The sequence below is a fragment of the Cnephaeus nilssonii genome (assembly GCF_951640355.1).
Source record: "Cnephaeus nilssonii genome assembly, chromosome: 11".
NCBI lineage: Eukaryota > Metazoa > Chordata > Mammalia > Chiroptera > Vespertilionidae > Cnephaeus > Cnephaeus nilssonii.
This window is the reverse complement of record NC_137082.1, coordinates 42,541,116-42,560,591: the sequence shown is the minus strand read 5'-3', so window position 1 is coordinate 42,560,591 and position 19,476 is coordinate 42,541,116. Positions and strand designations below refer to the sequence as shown.

At 38.8% G+C, this 19,476-nt stretch overlaps 1 protein-coding gene across 2 annotated transcripts in view; it reads left to right on the top strand.

The window, feature by feature from the left end:
- The window catches only part of LMAN1 (lectin, mannose binding 1), a 28,562-nt gene extending 12,942 nt beyond the window's left edge, over positions 1 to 15,620 (top strand). The window contains exons 7-13 of one of the 2 annotated variants that reach the window (XM_079783558.1): positions 718 to 776; positions 1,210 to 1,342; positions 2,697 to 2,887; positions 3,027 to 3,097; positions 9,774 to 9,927; positions 11,937 to 12,058; positions 12,343 to 15,620. In XM_079783558.1, coding sequence (XP_079639684.1) covers positions 718 to 776; positions 1,210 to 1,342; positions 2,697 to 2,887; positions 3,027 to 3,097; positions 9,774 to 9,927; positions 11,937 to 12,058; positions 12,343 to 12,379 — 767 coding nt within the window. In that variant the 3' untranslated portion in view covers positions 12,380 to 15,620. Of the gene's footprint in view, positions 1 to 717; positions 777 to 1,209; positions 1,343 to 2,693; positions 2,888 to 3,026; positions 3,098 to 9,773; positions 9,928 to 11,936; positions 12,059 to 12,342 lie in introns of both variants that reach the window. The other variant, XM_079783557.1, reaches the window with a different exon arrangement.
- The last annotated feature ends 3,856 nt before the right edge of the window (positions 15,621 to 19,476 follow it).

The following is a 19,476-nucleotide window of genomic DNA, read 5'->3' as shown; positions in this document are numbered from 1 at the left end:
AGGTTTGATCTGTTAGGTCCCTGTTTTCAGCTTAAACAGCTTGAAATTAATTTTATTTTTTATATAAAATAAAATAGTTAATATCTTCTGTGTGTGGGAAACAAATATGCATGCTGTATAGAGGAATCATATTATCTAAATTGGGATGCTTTGAGAGTAAAAGGAGATGCTCTTAGTAATGCCAGGACAACGTGGATAAATCAGGATACTCCCTGTAAACCAGGACACCAGTGTCAGGGTTATAAATAGAAAGTAAAGCACAAAGTGGTAAGTGCTATAAGACAGGTAGGTAGAGACAGGTACAGGAAAAGTGTAGGACAGGATTTTGTCTTACTTGACCGGGACATATAGTCCATGAAGGTTTATAGGAAAATATGGTAGGATGTTGGTGCCAGGGTTAGGAGTTTGGGCTTGATTTGACCCTTCATTTGTTTGTTCATTCCCTTATTAGACATCTATTAAACATCTGTTTTATTTTAAACACTGCTAAATGTTCTGGTTTAGGATTGAAGAGAGTGAATTTCGCTTATTTCTAATGTAAATTTTTCTGGTGAATTTTTGTCTAAGCTCATAGAACACCATTGCATTTACCAAATTAGAGCTAATTTTTATTTCCCTTACTGATTATTATTTTTTAAAAGCAATAACTATCTACAGATTTACAACCATAAAAATAACCTGTTATGGAACTTTTTCCAATTTTTTTTTAATTTATAGATGACCATGATGTCCTTTCTTTTCTGACTTTCCAATTGACTGAGCCTGGGAAAGAGCCAGTAAGTATAAACAGGTTTTCAAAAATTTATTTTCAGGTTAGATCTAGATAGGCAGTCAGATTAAAGAGAAAATTGTAACCTGAAAACTTGGGGAGACTGACTTAGGTTTGGCTCTTGATTCTGCCAATTATTGCCATCTGACCTTCTGCGAGTTACTTCACATTTCTTCGCTGGTAAACTGAGGTGTTTGTATTGGCTATCTCGGGACCTCTGTAAGCACTAAATAAAGCAATGTACTTCTGGCAAGCTCTCGATGAATGGGATTGGCTGTTAGTATTTTTTGTTGGAATTATTAGTAGCAACAATAAATTAACATTTTCATGTTAACCTTTCAACTAGTGGTGGAGTAGTTAAAATGAGAAAAGGACATATATTGAGGTTTATTGTTTTCTTAAATTTTTTTTTAATGATTTGTTCTTAAATTCCAAAAAAGCCTACACCAGATAAAGAAATTTCAGAAAAAGAAAAAGAAAAATATCAGGAGGAATTTGAGCACTTTCAACAAGAACTGGATAAAAAAAAAGAGGAATTTCAGAAAGGCCACCCTGACCTTCAAGGGCAACCTGGTGAGTTGTAGCGAAGCTGTCCTCAGGACTGCAGCATTGGTGGTGGCCTGTGTGTGCCCAAACACTTGCATTCCTCTCATCCTCTCTTACCTGGCACCTGCCAAGTCATTTCCGGAAATAATCTTGAAGCAAATCTTCCGTTTTTAAAGGTTTTGGGGATTGATGTTTTCACCAGTCACAGTGATGTAGTGCAGTGGGCAGCAAGGACTCCAGCGGTGCCATAGATAAGCAGTGACCCAGTGCAGTGTAAGCCCCATGAGGGCAGGAACGTTGTTGTTTTCACTGCTGTGTCCCCTAAACCTAAAAAGCAACCCTGCTGACCTAGTAGTTGAAACTCAATAAATATTTGTTGAAGGAAATTGGCTAAAGTTGATTTCTTGCCTCTTAGTGGCACACAATTACCTTATTTATACAGAGATAATACTTGAAAACTAAACTATTGGGAGAGTAGTGTGAAATGATTGTCTAGCTCTCTTCCCCTTACTATGCAACCGAATTCTGGACTTTAAAGGTTGAAAATTTTAAAATACTTGTCTAAGCCACTTAATTAAGAACCTAAGTGTGCTACATATCAAAAATAAAACATGTCAAGGCCAAATAGAATGACTTTATTTGCTAACTTTTGCTCTCTGAATTGTTCCCCATCAGCACAATTGAACTGTTTGTAGTGTGTGATTCCCAAGTGACCAACAGTATGATTCACACTTAAGTTAAAAATAAGATATAAATTTTACTCTTTCCTCGGATTTGTTTTAAGTATCACATGTTTAGTGAGCATATCGTGAAGCTTATTGTAACATGTGGATGAAACTATTTTCAGTATGGTCAGGTATAAAAGGAAAACCAGGTCTTTTTCCCTCCATTTTTTAATCTTACGCACAAATTTTAAGAGTATAGTTTGATGAATTTTGACAAGATGTGAATACCCATTTCACCATCACCAGATCAGTACACAGAATATCACCCAGAAAGTTCCCTCGTGTCTTTTTCAAGTCAAATCCTCTCCATAGAGGCAACCACTATTCTGATTTTATTAACATAAATTAGTTCTGCCCATTCTTATAAATAGAATCTCACAGTACATTTGAAAGAGAAAATGATTTTTAGGTGAAAAAAGTCAGACTGAATTTACAATAAATGTTCAACCACCAGACATGACAAAAACAAATAATAATTTAATCATGATTGAAATTATCTGCATATTCACTATGAGGGAGATTATACCATTATACCACTATGTTGGTGATGTTCTAATTTTAATATATATTGATACCTTGGTCACTTACCGTATTTTGAAAACTACATGTGCATAAGTGATTCTAATAATTTTAATTTGTAATTTCCATTTCAGCAGATGAAATATTTGAGAGTGTAGGAGATCGTGAGCTGAGACAAGTCTTTGAAGGACAGAATCGTATTCATCTTGAAATCAAGCAGCTGAACCGACAGTTAGATATGATTCTTGATGAACAGAGAAAATATGTCTCTTCCTTGACAGAAGAGATCTCTAAAAGAGGAGCAGGAATCCCAGGGCATCATGGACAGGTGAGCTTTGAAATATGCAGATATGCCCTAGTTAGTTGGCCTGATGGGAGAAGAGGTAGAAAAGAGAGGCTACTGTGCTGTATGTTCCTATAGAATGTGGATTATTGAGCTGGTTGCTCATATTTTGTTTTTCCTCCAGATCTCTCAGCAAGAACTGGATACCATTGTGAACACTCAGCATGAGGTTCTGAGACACATAAATGAAATGAAGTAAGTATATAATAGTAATGTCTTAGTGTTAGGTGCTATTTTTATCCTAAATTTGTGACTTCTCTAAATATCCAGGCACATTATTAAGGTTCCTGCATGAGGGTAAGAATCACATTCAAGATTCATTTTATAAATACTAAAGTTAATGTAAAATACAGGAACTTTTGACACTTAGAAACTACAAACATCTAAATTTTTTAATTGTTCTAAGCTAGATAAGAAAAAAATGCTGTAGCATCTTTAAAAAAATAAGTTTGTCCTAGTTACTTGACACAAGGCAGACCTCGTCATACATAAAAAGAATATGGGTAGAATATAACAACCCTTTGAAAACTACTAGGGCAGTAAGCATGCATACCATTGTAGGATTGAAGTACAAGCATACCTGATGCAAGAACTTACACTGGAATGAAAGCATTTTGAAGGAAATATGCTATGTGTGACTATCTCTTTTTCATTCCATCTTGTATCCTAAGAGACTGGACAAAGAGTTGGAGCAGAGAAGAGATACTGTGTCCTTATTACAATGAATGATAAGTTTCTACAAAGGATCCACTTATACAAATAATTAACAGCTTTCAATACCAGGAGCAGAGAAACAGCCAAAATGTCATGTTTCATAAGCTAATACTTTAGAGCACTGCCCCAACCAGTACAACCTTTGACAAACAGGAATGTCAAGATGAGTTCTTTAGTATTAGAAAATTAAACAGGATTAGGTTGAATAGAAGGTGAAACTCAAATACCTAGACATTAAAAGCAACCCAACTTTAACAGCAAATTTTTATTTCTTTCAGTTGTACTGTTTAGCATTTTAAAAAATCTTCAAGTTGTTAACTCATGATTAAAATATATATGATTCTAAATGAATAGTTAAATACTTTTAGAAATAGACTGGTTCATGTAAAAATTGTTTAAATCTTTATTTTTAGCTAATTTTAGACTTCAGAAGTTTCAAAAATAGTACACTTTCCATATATCCCCTACCCATCTTCCCCTAATGTTAACATCTTACATAAACATAGTATAATTATCAGAACCAAGAAACTAACATTGGTACAGTACTATTAACTAATGAGCTTAATCAGATTTCACTAGTTTTCCACTAATGCCTTTTTTCTGTTCCAGTATCTCACAAGGCATTTAGTTATTTCTGTTTAGACTTCTACAGTCTGAAATAACTCATTTTTGTCTTTCATGATCATACAAATTCCAAGAGCATTGATCAGTTATTTGGTTTATTGTTCCTCAGTTTGGGTTTATTGTTATCTACTCATGATTGGGTGGAGGTTCTGCTTTTTTTTTTACAAGAATACAACAGTGTATCATGTTCATGATATCCGAATGTCTTATTACTACTAATGTTGGCTGTGATCACTTGCCAACAAGTGATGGTTTCTTCACAGTTTCTCTTCATTAAAGTTACAGTCTTTCCCTTGGTGGTTAATAAATATTGTAGGAAAGATACTTTGAGACTATAAATATCCTGTTTCACTTTAAACTTTTGCTCATTGATTTTAGCATCATTGATGTCTTGCCTGAAACAAGAATGTGGTATTTACCAAATGCTGATTTTTCTATTTCCATCATTTCTTCTACATTTATTTATTGGAATTCTGTACGGACTAGCTATTCCTCCTCCCCCATTTATTTATTTAATCAATTATTTATATCAGTATGGACTCATGAATATTTATTCTAAGGGTTATAATCCAATACTATCATTATTTATTTTGTTATTCAAATTGTCCCAGCTCTGGTCATTAGAAGCCTCTCCATGTTGGCTTTTGTGTTCTTTCAACAAGCCCCCATCATTTTGTATGCATCTCTTTACTTTCTGATACCACACTCTGTTTCAGGCAAATCTTGTATTTTCTCTGCTCCAGCTCTAGAACCAACCAGTTCTCCATTGAGACCTGGTTCCTTTTATTGGAGAAAGGTATTTTTAGGAACCAAGATCTGGGCACTAGGTGTGCTCATTACTACTGGCATGCCATTGATTCTAGGCCCTCTCAGGGAATAGATGAACATATACTAATCCACACATGTACACATTTCTCTATTTTTGTATCCATCAATCTACACTAATAAAAGAGAAACATGCAAATTGACCGTCCCTCCGCTATGCCCACCAGCCAATCAGAGTGAGTATGCAATTAACCCAACAAAGATGGCAGCGGCCACAGAGCTGGAGTGAGCAGGAGGCTTGGGTTACCCCCGGTGATGGAGGAAGCCAAACACCCTGGCCAGCCCTGGCCTCCGCTCAAGGCTACAAAGTTTCAATTATAGAAGATAAATTAAATCCCAGATACCTGCTTCCAGCCGGCCCTGGCCTCCGCTCAAGGAGGCGCTGAAAAAAAGGAGGGACTGGGAGCTTGGGTCACCAGGGGGTGTGGCCAGCCTGAAAACAGCCTTCAGCCCCTCACCCAGGCTGGCCACACCCCCATGGGGTGAGGGTCCCTGCTGGGGGGCTTGGCCAGTCTGCAAACAACCATCAGCCCCTCACCCGGGCTGGCCAGGCACCCCAGTGGGGACCCCCACCCTGAAGGAGCTGTGGCCAGCCTGAAAACAGCCCTCAGCCCCTCACCCAGGCTGGCCACAACCCCATGGCCTGATCCCTGTAAACCGGCAGTAGGACATCCTTCAAGGGTCCCAGATTGGAGAGGGTGCAGGCCAGGCTGAGGGACACCCCACACACACACATGAATTTTGTGCACCGGGCCACTAGTTTATATTAAAAAAACCATGGGATTATGTGAATACTTAGGAGTCTAGTTGGATTGGACTGGACTAGAATGAATAGTACAGGGTTGGTTTTAGCCTTTCTCCTTTTCCTGTTTGAACATTCTTTCTCCAACAGGTTCTTAGTATCTATGTTATATTTACTTAATTGATTTAATTTTAGTGTGCACATAAGTGGTTTCAAATTAACACATATCCGTGTGAGAAACACATTTACTGATGGATATATATAAAGTTTCTTTTGCCTCTAGCCTTACAGTATCTAGTTTAATTCTCCTCTTCCCCACTCTCTTCGTATGTTTATGATATTTGTTTATAATACAGATAGGCTTTTTGTTAGTGGTTGTATTCCTCCTACATCTGGTTGATTTTAATTGTTTATATTTTGGGTATATGAATGGTAAATGAATACATGGTTCTAAGAGCCAAAAAGATATTCATTGACGTATCATTCCCTCTTCATCACTACTACCTCTTTCCCATTTTTCCCTTCTTTTCAGCCCTTTCACACCCACCCTTGTTGGTGACCCATCCAATTAATTTCTTGTTTGCTCTTCCTGCACTTCTTCTGCACATGTGTGTTTTCTTAGGTTTTCTTCTTTCTTATATGGATGGTAGCACACTCTAGATATTCTTTTCATGCTTTGCTTACCTTACTGAACATAATGCTAAGAACATCTTAAGATTCAGTTAGTGCTTAGTAAATCCTAGCCATCTGTTTGTATTGTCCATGAAAGCACTTACTTAGGGTAATTAGCAGTCCTTATAAACTCCCACTTACTGAGACCAAATGTCATGTATACAATAAGTTAGTGTAAAAACTGAACTCAAATTTCTGAATTTGTCCTGTAGAGCTTTTTCTTCAGAATTAAGTTTCCAAAAAAAATTTAAAGAGATAGAAAATATCTGCCTTTTATGGTGAGTGTGTTTGTGTCTTTATGGATTTTCATTTTCTTAGGGAATCATAGAATTATAGTTTCAGCAGAAACATGGAGTTCAACCCCCTTCGGTATACAAAAAGAGAAAACAAAAAGGCCCTGAATGATAAAAGATCACAATATGAAAATAGAGTCAGAATTAACTCTCATTATCTCTTCATTTTTAAATGTTATTTCTAATACATAAAGCCTTATAAAAATTTTCAACTCTGTTATCCACTTTCAACAGTTATTAATAACCTGATGTTGTCAGCCTGAGCCATTCATGATAAAATGCCTTATCAACTAGTCTAAGTTTTAGTAGCTGTTGATGGCCCTCACCTGAATCCATCATTTCATCAGAGGTTGAGGAAGGGTGACACTCCCATTCTAAAATTCCCTCTCCATTTAAATAGAAGAATATCCACCATCACTTTTTATCCTGAGCTAGTTCCGGAAAGGCAGAATAAATACTTGATTCTTTCTCCTTACCATTTTTTCAGGATAATAAGTCAGTTCACTGGCAATCTCCAAGGTTAAGTGATGAGGTAGTGAGGGGTGGGTGTTTTTTTTCAACTCATGGATTTTAACATGTTTTGCTGTTTTGAGCCACTAGTCTTTATAACTAACTAGAGGCCCGGTGCACAAAATTCCTGCACTGGGCGCGGGGGTGGGGAGTCCCTCAGCCTGGCCTGCACCCTCTTGCAGTCCGGGAGCCCTTGGGGGATGTCCAACTGCTGGCTTAGGCCTGCTGTGCTCGCCAGCCATGAGCCCAGCTTCTGGCTGAGCAGCGCTCCCCCTGTGTGAGCGCACTGATCACCAGGGAGCAGCTCCTGCGTTGAGTGGGATTAGGCCGAAACCGGCTCTCCGACATCCACGACATCCCCTGAGGGGTCCCGGATTGCGAGAGGGTGCAGGCCAGGCCGAGGGACCCCACCAGGGCACTATCGTGGCCAGGGAGGGATGCGGGAGGTTGGCCAGCCAGGGAAGGACTGTGGGAGGACTCCAGGGGTGTGTCCAGCCCATCTCCCTCAGTCCCGATCGCTCAGTCCCAATTGGCCAGACCCCAGCAGCAAGCTAACCTACCAGTCGACTCTCTGCCTCCTGGTAGTCAGTGCATGTCATAGTGAGCAGTTGAGTAGCCTTAGCATATCATTTACATATTACGCTTTGATTGGTTATACGGACCACAGGACGACCGGACACTTAGCATATTAGGCTTTTATTGTATACGATGTTCAAATTGTCCCATCTTTTGCCACTAGTGCCCCCTTCAAGTTAGCTTCAGTGTCCTTTTAACACAGCCCCAGTGGTCTTGGGTAGCTTCCTTCCTTTCCCGTGTAAGTCTTTCCAGGTTTTTCTTGTACATTTCTGGAAAGAGAAATGGCAAAAGGCATTTTTCTTTGGAGCCCTGGGCAATGTTGATTATAGGCAGTCAAGTGCTTATTGCTACTGGATCATCATTGCTTCTAGGCCTTTCCAGTGGACAGAGTTACAAATGTTTTTTGAGCTTTGCCATTTGTATGTGGTAGCTTGTGTCCTTTGTTAATTGGTTATATATTTTAAATGTTGAATTGAAAGTATTAAGTGCTCTTTTTGGTGAGTAGACAGCATTTAGCATTTCATGTTTACCTCATTATTGTGTACCTATTGCATTCTAGCTACCGTGCTAGACTTTTCACAACATGTTCACATATTCTTTTGGATTGCTCTTAATTATCCTCTTCTGTACCTTCAGCCTATCCCTGTGATATAATACTTAAGCTGCTTAGCATTCTTTCTTCATTCTTGATCATCACATCTCCTTCAAGAGACTCACCACTCTCCTCAAGCCCTATGACCCAGCCCACCACTGAAGCTCTCAGTGGTCGTCTTGATCTTGCATCTGAATAGTGGAATCACACTTTACATGGAGATTATATTCTGAAGTCAGTGTGTGTAAGGTGAAATGTTGTATAAAGTCAAAATTACCCTTCAAAAAGATGACACATTGAAGACTACCACACCATTGCTCAATATGCTAATCAACCAATTTTTCCTTCAGATTTGAAACAGATGCCTCTTTAGTTGAGTTCTAGTTGAGGCAGTAGATTTGATATTGGGGCTATCTTATAGAATTGCAAGGGAAATAGACAGAATTACATTTGACTTAGGGGTCCCAAGAGGTCCCTAGGTTCTATGATTTGCTAGAAGTACACAGAACTCAGAAAAGCTACTATACTCACAGTTCTGTTTTATAACAACAAAAGGATAGGATAAAATCAAAGGAAAAAGTTAAGTAGGGTAGAGTTGGAGAAACCAGGTACAAACTTTCAGTTGTTCCTGTCCCCAGTGGAGTCCCATGCACAGTGCTTGTTCTTCTCAGGAGTGACCTGTGACATGTTCAGTGAGGAAGCTCGCCCTAGCCTTGGGGTCCGGAATTTGTATTAGATGCCAGTCACCTAGTCATGAAGCACCCATGTGACTGACCTTAACTACTCAGTCTGCAGTCCCCCAGACATCAAACTCATATAGCACCTAAGGCTCCAGGCAAATCACATCCTTAGCATCAACTATGTGGTGGGGTCCAAGGCCCCAGGTAGACAAAAACACTCTTACCATGCAGAATATTCCAGGGGCTTAGGGGTTACCTCCCAGGGGCTGGTCAAGGGCCAGTGAAAACCTTTGGAGTGTGCAGGGTTAATTTTTTACTGCCCAGCATTAAACATCTAGAAAGATTTGAATTCATTATGTTATATAATATCCATATATGATAGTGGTTTTAACACAAATTGTTTAGTGTTATATGATTTGATAACCTTTTGTAAAAGATAAAGGCATAATGTTAAGTTACAGTTTTATAAATAATTTTCCAGTGTTGGAGATCATTCTGTTTTCTAAAATATTTATATTCTCTATCTGTGTTTTTATTATCTGAAATATTGAGCTTGGAAGTGTGTCTAATCATTTGAAAATCTGTGATGGAAAAAAGTCATCTTTCCAGTGATTCCATTGTCTAAAGGGATTTTCTATTCCAGGAATTCCATGAGTGACACCGTCAGGCTAGTCAGCAGCATCCAGCATCCTGGGTCTGCAGGGGGCGTGTATGAGGCCACCCAGCACTTCAATGACATCAAAGAGCACCTTCACGTAGTAAAGCGGGACATAGAGTCCCTAGTGCTGCGGAACGCGGTGAGCTCTCTTCTTTCTAGCTTCATAATGACCAGCCTTCTTTAGGAAAGGAAGGACATACATTCTATTCTATTCTGCTGAAACTATTTTAACTTTTTAGTTAATATTCTTTTAGAATACAGGTGGGCAAAAGTAGGTTTACCATTGTGAGTACTCGAAACAGTTTATTCTTGTATTATCTTTTTTTTTGTATTTATTATTGTTATTAACCTACTCCCCCCCCCCAATATTAGATAGAATTGTTCCATATGTCTGTAATTTCTATATCATGCTTCCATAGTGTATTGAATAGAATTTTTAAAAATTGATTGTTATTCCAAATAGTGAACTACCATAATCTCAGACTTTTTTTTAGATTGTTTTCTTTTAATAATAGTTCTTGTTTTCAGTAATGATATCTCTCAACAACTTTGAAAAGATAAAGGTCTCTCTTGACAAACTCTTAGTCTGTCTAGACCAGGCGTCCTCAAACTACGGCTCGCGGGCCACATGCGGGTGTTTTTGCCGTTTTGTTTTTTTACTTCAAAATAAGATATGTGCAGTATGCATAGGAATTTGTTCATAGTTTTTTTTAAACCATAGTCCGGCCCTCCAACGGTCTGAGGGACAGTGAACTGGCCCCCTGTTTAAAAAGTTTGAGGACCCCTGGTCTAGACTGTGCCAGGTAACCCGGATTTCTCTTTCGGATGTTAAGGAAGTACAGATCTAAAGCTGATAGCAGCTTTCTCTAAGCAAGATTCTTCTTTTTTTCAGCTACTTTTCCTGTCTTGTTTCATTTTTAAAAACTTCTTTGTTTTTGTTTATTAGGTATTTTTTATAGTGTAAGCCCCCTACATTTTTGGAGATTGGCAAGAAATATTAAAAATAACATTTTTTTAAAATGTGAGATGCATAAGAGACAATATTAGAAGACAGATCCCTAGTACTTTTTTTTCTTAATTATTGGCTTTAAAAGCCCTTATAAAATTCACAAATGTTGGTAGCATTTGCCTCTTCCCCTTCAGTTTTCCAAATGTGGCTTAGTAGTTTCTTATTGATTGCTACCTCTCATCCTAAGCATTATTATCTACTTCCTTAATTTTGTTGGAGATTATTTTCCCCACTTGAGCCTTAGTTGGAAGGACCACGTTGACCCTGTGGGTATTATATATATGTACTGAAGAACTTTGTCCCATACGTGTAAGCATATTGAAAACAAATAATCTTAGAAGCCATTCTGTCTTCATACCTTGAGGGAATATTTGTCTCTGATATTTAATTATCTCCTTATAATAGAAGGAATACTCATGGAAATAGGAAAAGAAACATTCTTTCTTTTTTATTTTATTGATTTTACAGGGGGTGGGGAGGGGAGAGAAACATGGATCTATCGTTCCACTGATTTATGCACTCATCGGCTGCTTTTTGTATGTGCTCCTGACTGGGGATCGACCCTGCAACCTTGGCATATTGGGTCAATGCTCTAAACACCTGACCTACCCGGCCAGGGTGGGAAAAAACATTTTTCAAAATACTAACTAGTAATGTCAAATGCTTGAGAACTGCAATAAAACCATTAGATTTGTCAGCAATTCATTGGGAGCGTAGCCATGTGATTGTCTGAACCAGAGCGCTTTTGAGAGTGGTACTGAATGCTCTCAAGTGTTCTAGTTCAGACAATTACATGGTTTACCCTGTTGAAGGTGATGCTATTAAGAATTCCTCCATTACAGCAAGCCTCAGCTGGGAGTGCCTGGTCTCTGACCTTCAGGGACACTAAAATTACTATCACATGATGAAGCTGGGAGCCAGGTGGCAGTGAGTTAGTGACTGGACCGTGAAAGGTGGAAGCCATCCAGTGCCAACTACTCTTTCAAAAAGTTTGGTGGTGAAAGTTAAGGGGATGGAACATATTTATAGGATGAATACTTGAATTTACACAGTAGACCATGAGTTTTATAAAGATTTCACGTTTCTTTTTCTAAAATACTAACTTGACTAATTATAATAGAGAGTTCTTTGCCTTATAGCCATCAAATGAAAGACCAAAATGCCCAGAACTACCACCATTTCCATCATGTTTATCTACGGTTCACTTCGTTATATTCGTAGTGATACAAACGGTGCTATTCATTGGTTATATCATGTATAGGTAAGTCTCTAAAATTTGACCCAACATTTTTGTGTTTAATTTGAAATACTCAATGAAGTTTTCCATGTTCATAATAGAACTTTCAATACCTATACATTAGGTTTATACAAAGCAAATATTTCTAGTCTATTTCAGTTCATATGGGAATGCATGTACAGAATGTATACTTAATGTATTTTATACTTCAAAAGCTACTGTATATTTTAATTTTAAGCAGTCCTATTTCTTTCCAAAGTAAAGTGTATAGAAATTCTTTGTTTGTTTTTTTCTTTCTCTTTCCTTAGGACTCAGCAAGAAGCAGCTGCCAAAAAATTCTTTTGACCACCATTTTCATATGTGTACATCATGTATGTATGTACAAAATGTTGTCTTTTTGAGGGACTGTATTTAAATTGCTTCATAGGCTAAATTATTAAATTTTGTATAAAATAACTTTAAACACTGATTTGCAGTAAGAATGGACCGCAAAGACAACCACATGTAAATTTGTGCATAGTACATAAAATCTATTTAAATTTCTCTGAATTTCTGGCCAGTAGAATATAGCCACTGAACAGGATATTGATAAATAAGAGGAGAAATAACAGAAAATGGGACAACCCCCAGATATGAAAGATACCCCCAAGTCCCGGATGTTGGAGGTTTCTTTATTTAATATAAACATACTTCTCTCCTGCCCCCCCCCCCCCCCCCCCAATATGAGGTCTAAGAGCTCCTCATCATGATTATTTTGTAACAGTCTTTTTTAAAGGTCAGAATTTCCTACTCTAAGGCCCAGTCCCTGCAATCCTGTAATCTAATACTACTCCCTCTGAAATCAAAGAATATGTTGTCTGAGAGAATTAAGATCTAGATAATATTCTCCATAATGTTTATTGAAGTATTTTTCCCTCTGATATCAATTATATATTTCACCTTTAAAGGAAATTTTTGGGGAAATTAAGAGCTGCTCTTTGCCTAAAAAAAAAAAAAAATTAGGTGAATGCATTCCTCTGATAATAGTTTTTATGGGTATTTTGCCTGGTAATGTGTTCATTTCATGATCACTCATATGCTTGAATGTCTTTATTCTAACAGTGTCAGTTCAGTACCATGAAAATGTTTGCATTTCTTCTCCCCTTCTATGCAGCTTGTAAATTCAGCTCAGGTTGCACATTCAGAGGATATTTTAGTTCACAAAACCCACGTGACGTCCTAGTTTACATTAGTCCATACAGCCTGGTGTTGCCGACTCTGCATGCTTGTGTAAATCCAAGGAGGCTGGGCAGGAGCAGTGTTAAGATTTTTGAAGGCAAAATTTGAGAAATAGAGTTAATACTTCTGATTCTCTTCGTTTAGTGCCAGAACTGAGGATATTGTGAAGCACTTGTTGGTAAGCTTGACCTTGAAATGTCAGAATGGAAGGTGTTGGTGTAGACTTTGTACAGAATCCTGGGTATTATTGAAACAGTCTGTCAATGACATTTTAAAATGCACTTAAAAAAAAAAAAAAGACTAAAACAAAATAAAATGCACTTCATTTTGTTTTCACAGCTGATGTAGACTTATTTTTGCTGGCTTCAAAATACTTTTATCTCTTTTCATTTGTCCAAAATAACATTGTTTTGTAAAGTAGTGCTATTTAATTATTCCAAGCCGTCATAAGTTTATTCTGAAATGTCATTTACAGATTGAACTGACTGCTTAAAATCTATACAAAGATTCTGAAGAACTCTACATGCTATCAATACCTAACTTGGGCTACATATGCAAACAGTCCTAACATTGCTTTTTATATTAGCATTTCTCCTAGAACACTGAACGAGAATATTCTAATGATTACTGACTCACTTCAGTCACTTCAACGTAGAAAATGCTTCCCTAGTGCTTTTCCTCGTAGTGTTAACATTTTGAATTCATGTTTGAAAGACATCATCATCATCACCACAGAATTTACTCTTATTTCATTAAAAAAAAAAAAATACCTTCAGAAAAGTGTTTAAGTTTGTAGACTATGTACTGGGAAATCCTCTTGAGATAAAAAGCTTCCAAATATTCAGTATTACAAATCCAAGGTCACACGTGCCTGGACTTAGTGAGGAATACCAATCTGTGCAGTGTACACTGTCAGCCTGAAATTCCAGAGGAGTCATTCTGACCATCCTAATAGAAACAAAGTCATTCTGACCATCTTTCATCTATTATGAAAGATCTACTTAGTAGTAATTTAATTTGCTAAAAATTACTTGGCAAAGCAGTTTGCACAGGTGTTGATCATATTAATTGAAATTTGTTTTATTTTCCTCAAAACAATTGACTTGAGCAAATTTCTGAAGAAAAATGTATTTGCTCTGTGGAAAAATCAGTCACTGCCAGGATTCTTTCATTTTTGTACTGTTTTTGTATAATTGAATTTGTTAACTTGTCTCACACCAGCAAGTATTTTACAGGTGCCTTGGATTAAAACAAAATTGATTTTTAAATTTTACTGTAAGTCATGCTTATGATGCCACTTTTTAAAAAAATGCAATTACATAATGGTTGACACCCTTACTTAATGTGCCTATTTGTGTTCTAATTGTTTAGATGTTTTATGCAGCTGGAAACTTTCCTATGAAACCACAAACAATAAACCATTTTTTTGTTACGTATTAAAGGGATATCAGTGTTTCTCACAGTGTGGTCCATGGACCTTTGGGTCCTGGAGTGCTTGTTAAGTATGCAGATCCCAGGGCTCCATTCCAAACCCAAACTCAGGGGTTGGCTTCAGAATCTGTTTTCAACAGGCACCTCGGGTGATTCTGAGCACACTAATGTTTGAGCACCACTAAGAAGGGGAGTGGAGGAAAATGAGCATTGTTTTGTTGGCTTAAAGCTAAGCTGAGCACATAATATAACTTTTGTTGTCAATTATTAGCAATGTGCACTGAGTCTTTTATACTCACAATTTACTTAATGCTCTTTTTACTGAAACTCTTGGGTTAGTAGCAGCTACAAACTAAACCCAGATTGTTGCCTGTAGCTCTTCATACTGTAGTTGATGACTTTTAAACTTACAAAATCATTTTCAGATCATGGTCAAGCCATGAAAACTGCCATCTTCATGTCTGCCTGCTAAAGCTTTTTGCGTTCCTGATTGCGATTTTTGTGACATTTTATCTCAGACAATTGTACTTTTTGATAACTTGGGGAAAACAGAAACTACTTGAATAAGGGATTGCCAGGTCCGCTGCATCGCAGAGACACGGTGTCTGTAAAGAACGTGACAGTTGTGAATATTCAGATGTGATATCTTTTCCTGCCGAGTGCTTTTCACAGGGAGATCATGAACAAGTGATTATATTGGGGATTATTTTATTTATATGATCTAATGTGAAATCACCACTTGCAACTTTTTAGATCTGTATGTTGCCTGTTTAATATATTTCTTTTAAAGTTTAAAAGAATTTTCTACCCACTGTTAATTTTAATTGGATAACATTTTGTCAAGTGTTGTTGTTGTTTTCTGATTATTATTGATGCTAGCTGGAATTCAAGAAATGACATTGACCTTATTCAAATAAAGAAATATTTTAGTAAATTACTTTTTCCTTCATTGTTCTCCAGTAATCGGTAGCTATTTATTTTCCAAATAGGCCCTGATTTGTGATAGTATTTCATTTATGATGCACTGTGTGCTCAGCCCTGGGTGGCGTACCACCTGTGGAATCAACACATGGGAGCATAAGAAGAGAGGTAGAAATGGTAATGGATAAATGTTAACCCTGCTGACAATGAAAAATATAAATTAATTAAAACAATGTATTTGATGTTTTCACTTTTAATAATCAAATACTGGTAAAAGTATAATTAATCTGGAACTCCTAGTCATTCATTACTAATGGCAGTAAAAAAATCTTAATCTTTTTAGCAAGCACCATTTAACCAAGTAATTCCAATTCTTAGAGTCATGCAGTATAAGAAGGAAAGAGTAGAGCTTTGGGTCAGACAAATCTGGGCTTGAATTTTGGCTCCACCACTCAGTAAAGAGGACCTTCAGTTTCCATAATACTCTCCCCCATGATTGGTGTCATGTAAAAGAGAACCTTTATAAAGTGGTTTCAGAAAATGGTCCACTAAGGAAATGGTCCCCTCTTATGATAATACTGGATAAAATAAAAGGTTTAAATAAATTAGATGGGTTTAAAAGAAATCAAAGGAAACTTAAGCCTGATTAGTGAGCTTGCAGGGGGCTGTATGGTGGAAACTAGATGCTCTGAAGGCCCTAGCTAGACACTTTTTGGGGTATTGGGACATGGCCTTGCAGGCCAAAGTGAACATCTGGGGGTTATTCAAGGAGCTCGAGAAGCCTTTGGAGGGGTAACACCTAGTGGTCCCATTTATTTTCCCTTTTTGGAGGGATGAATGATTCTACACACAGCAGCAAATACAGTTACTGTATGTCCCAAGTAGAAAGGCCATTGTAATAAAATAAGGATTAAAAAGTTTTCAAAGACGTCCCATTTTCAATAGAATTATCTTTTGGGGAGACAATGAGAGACTTGACTTCATGAAACAAAGCAATGCCCGAGAGTATTCAGTTTCCACACTGGTATAGCTACCACCAAAGGATCTCTAATGCTAGGCACTGCCCCCAGCATACACACACACACACACACACACACACACACACACACACAGAAAAGGACTGGACAGGGAGAGGTTGCTTTACAAACTGGTTTTAGTTTAGAATTGACACCATTACCATTAATATTTCCTAATTCCTAATAAAGTGAAATTTTAGTAGATTTTATAATAAATATAAATAACTTAATAATTTATAATAAAATATAATGAAACAAATTTTTATTGTTTTGGTTTTTTGTTTTGTCAGACCTACCAAATTCATGTTGGCTTTGGGGAATTTCACTTTCTGACCAAAACTATTATAATAGGACAGATCTTCAGCAAATAGTCATTGTTTTGGGAAATAAAAAATTTTAAATAGGTTGCAAAAGGGAAAGCAGATCTTGAAGTATATAAAACAAGCATTTTAGGCAAAAATGCAGATGACATAGTTCTGTACAATCTGAAGGATAGTCATCTATTTTCTGGAAGGGCTCATGTCTACAGTTAAAATAGGCATAGGTTGCAACTAGCCCACATCTCTTGAATATAGAACTCCCATTTGACCAGTGATCCCACTTCTAGGAATATAACCTAAGAAACTCAATACACTCATCAGAAAGAATATATACACCCCTATGTTTATAGCAGTGCAGTTTACAATAACAGATTTGGAAACAGCCTCAGTGCCCATCAGTAGATAAGTGGATAAAAAAGCTATGGTACATCTACACATGGAATATTATGTGGCAATAAAAAAGAAAACTCTTACCATTTGCAACAGCATGGATGGACCTGGAGAGTATTATGCCGAGTGACAAGCCAGTCAGAGAAAGATTAGTACCACATGATCTCACTCATACGTGGAATCTAATGAACCAAATAAGTTGATGATCAAAAATAGACCCAGAGACAAAAAACATAAATAAGACTGTTGAACCTCAGAGGGAAGGCAGAGAAGGGTGCATGGGTGGGAAGAGATCAACCAATGAACTTGTATGCATAACCCATGGATACAGACAAGGCTGGGAGGCGGGGGGGGGGGGGGGGGGTACGGGAGCAGGCTGGAAGAGGTTAATGGGGGGGAGGGGGTGGACCTATGTGATACTTTCAACAATTAAGATTTTTTTAAAAATAGCTCACATCTCCTCACCCCTGCTTTGGAATGCTTTAATTAGAAAGATACTAATGTAGATTAAAGTCTTAGCCATACTCGATTCCTCCCTTGACCTGAGGAAAACCAGGACCATTGAGAATCTGCTGCATGACTAGACATTGTCAAAGGTTTTCTCCAAGTACTGTACACCACTGAGCTTAAAGAGAGCACTCAGGAAATGGACTGAATGTAAGAGAAGGCGACCTATCACACATTGATGGTGTGACCTATATGTCCCTAGCCTCTGGATGGGAGCACTGAAAGTGTCCAGAGCATCACTTCCATGCAGGAGTGCACCATTTCAGTGCAGAAGGCTGAGAGAACCTTCCAGATGTAAAATAAGGACGCGCTGGCAGTCCCTTTAGACTTGCCACAGTTAAGTATTTATTCATGTACTAGAGGCCCAGTGCACGAATTCGTGCACGGGAGGGGTCCGGCCAGCCCGGCCCCAATTGGCGCGGATCGGGGCTGGGCCTGTCGGGAGGAGGAGATGGCAAGAGGTTGGCCGGCTGCGGAGAGGGGCCGTGGCAATTGGTGTGTGGGCCCCGCCCCCAATTGGGGTTGGGGGGGCTGATTGGGTGCGGGGCCTGTGATGGGGAGGGGCTGTGGGTGGTGGGCTGGCCAGCCCCACCACCAAATAGGGTGCGGGGTGCCGATCGGGGGGGCCAGCGGCCTGGGGGAGGGGCCATGGATGGTTGGCTGGCCGGCCCCGCCCCTGATCGGGGTCGGGGGGGGGGGGGGCGATCTGGGGTGGGGCTGGGCAGAGGTAAGGACTTCAGGGGGTTGGCCGGCCAGCCCGCCCCCTATTGGGGTGAGAGGGGGCAACCAGGGATGGGGCTGGCCGGGGGGAAGAAAGGGGGCATTTGGCCAGTCGGCCCTGCCCTTGATTGGGGTGGGAGAGTCCGATCAGGGGCAGGCCAGCCACGGGGAGGGGCCGTGGGAGGTTGGCCGGCCGGCCGGCCGGCCCCACCCCCTGATCGGGCTGGTTCACTAGCCACAGTGAGCGTCATAGCAACCGGTTGTTAGAGTTGTTAATGGCCTTACGGTCGCTGGCTTTTTATATATATAGATGGGACACAGTAACCACTGAAGCAGGACAGAATCCAAGCAAACCAAAGGCAAATCCTTGCATAGCACAAAGTCCAATAATATAAAATGATGGATCAAAGGATTATTTTTGCTTAATGAAGCATTTTGGGTTTTGAGTCTCATTGGACTCACTTTTCAATAGGACATTATGCTCTGGGCTAGAATTTGGAAATTATACTACAGCCATATAATGTCAGACTAATTTAATTGAAGAACTCTGGATGTAAGCCCTGCTGTGCTTATAATATAAAATTTAGAGATGGGTGAGGAGGGAGGGTAGAAAATGGGAAGGATTTTTCCCCTCTGAAATTAGCTTAGTGTATTAATTCAGAAAGTAGTCGGTTCCATCTGGTTGTAGGCCTCCATAATCTGAACCATCTGCCTCTGCATCCAAGGTAGCTCGCCTCTAATCCAGCTTACAGCCACAAACCACTCTTCTCCATCAGGACGCCCTTGAGGAGATGAGGCCCTGCAAAGCCCTTTGCTCTTAAAGGCGTGGCTGTCATTGACGATATTTGGAGAGTTTGTCTTTTTTCTCTTCTTCAGATTTAGTCTGAGTTTTTGGTTTTCTCTTTCTGGAGCAGAAACA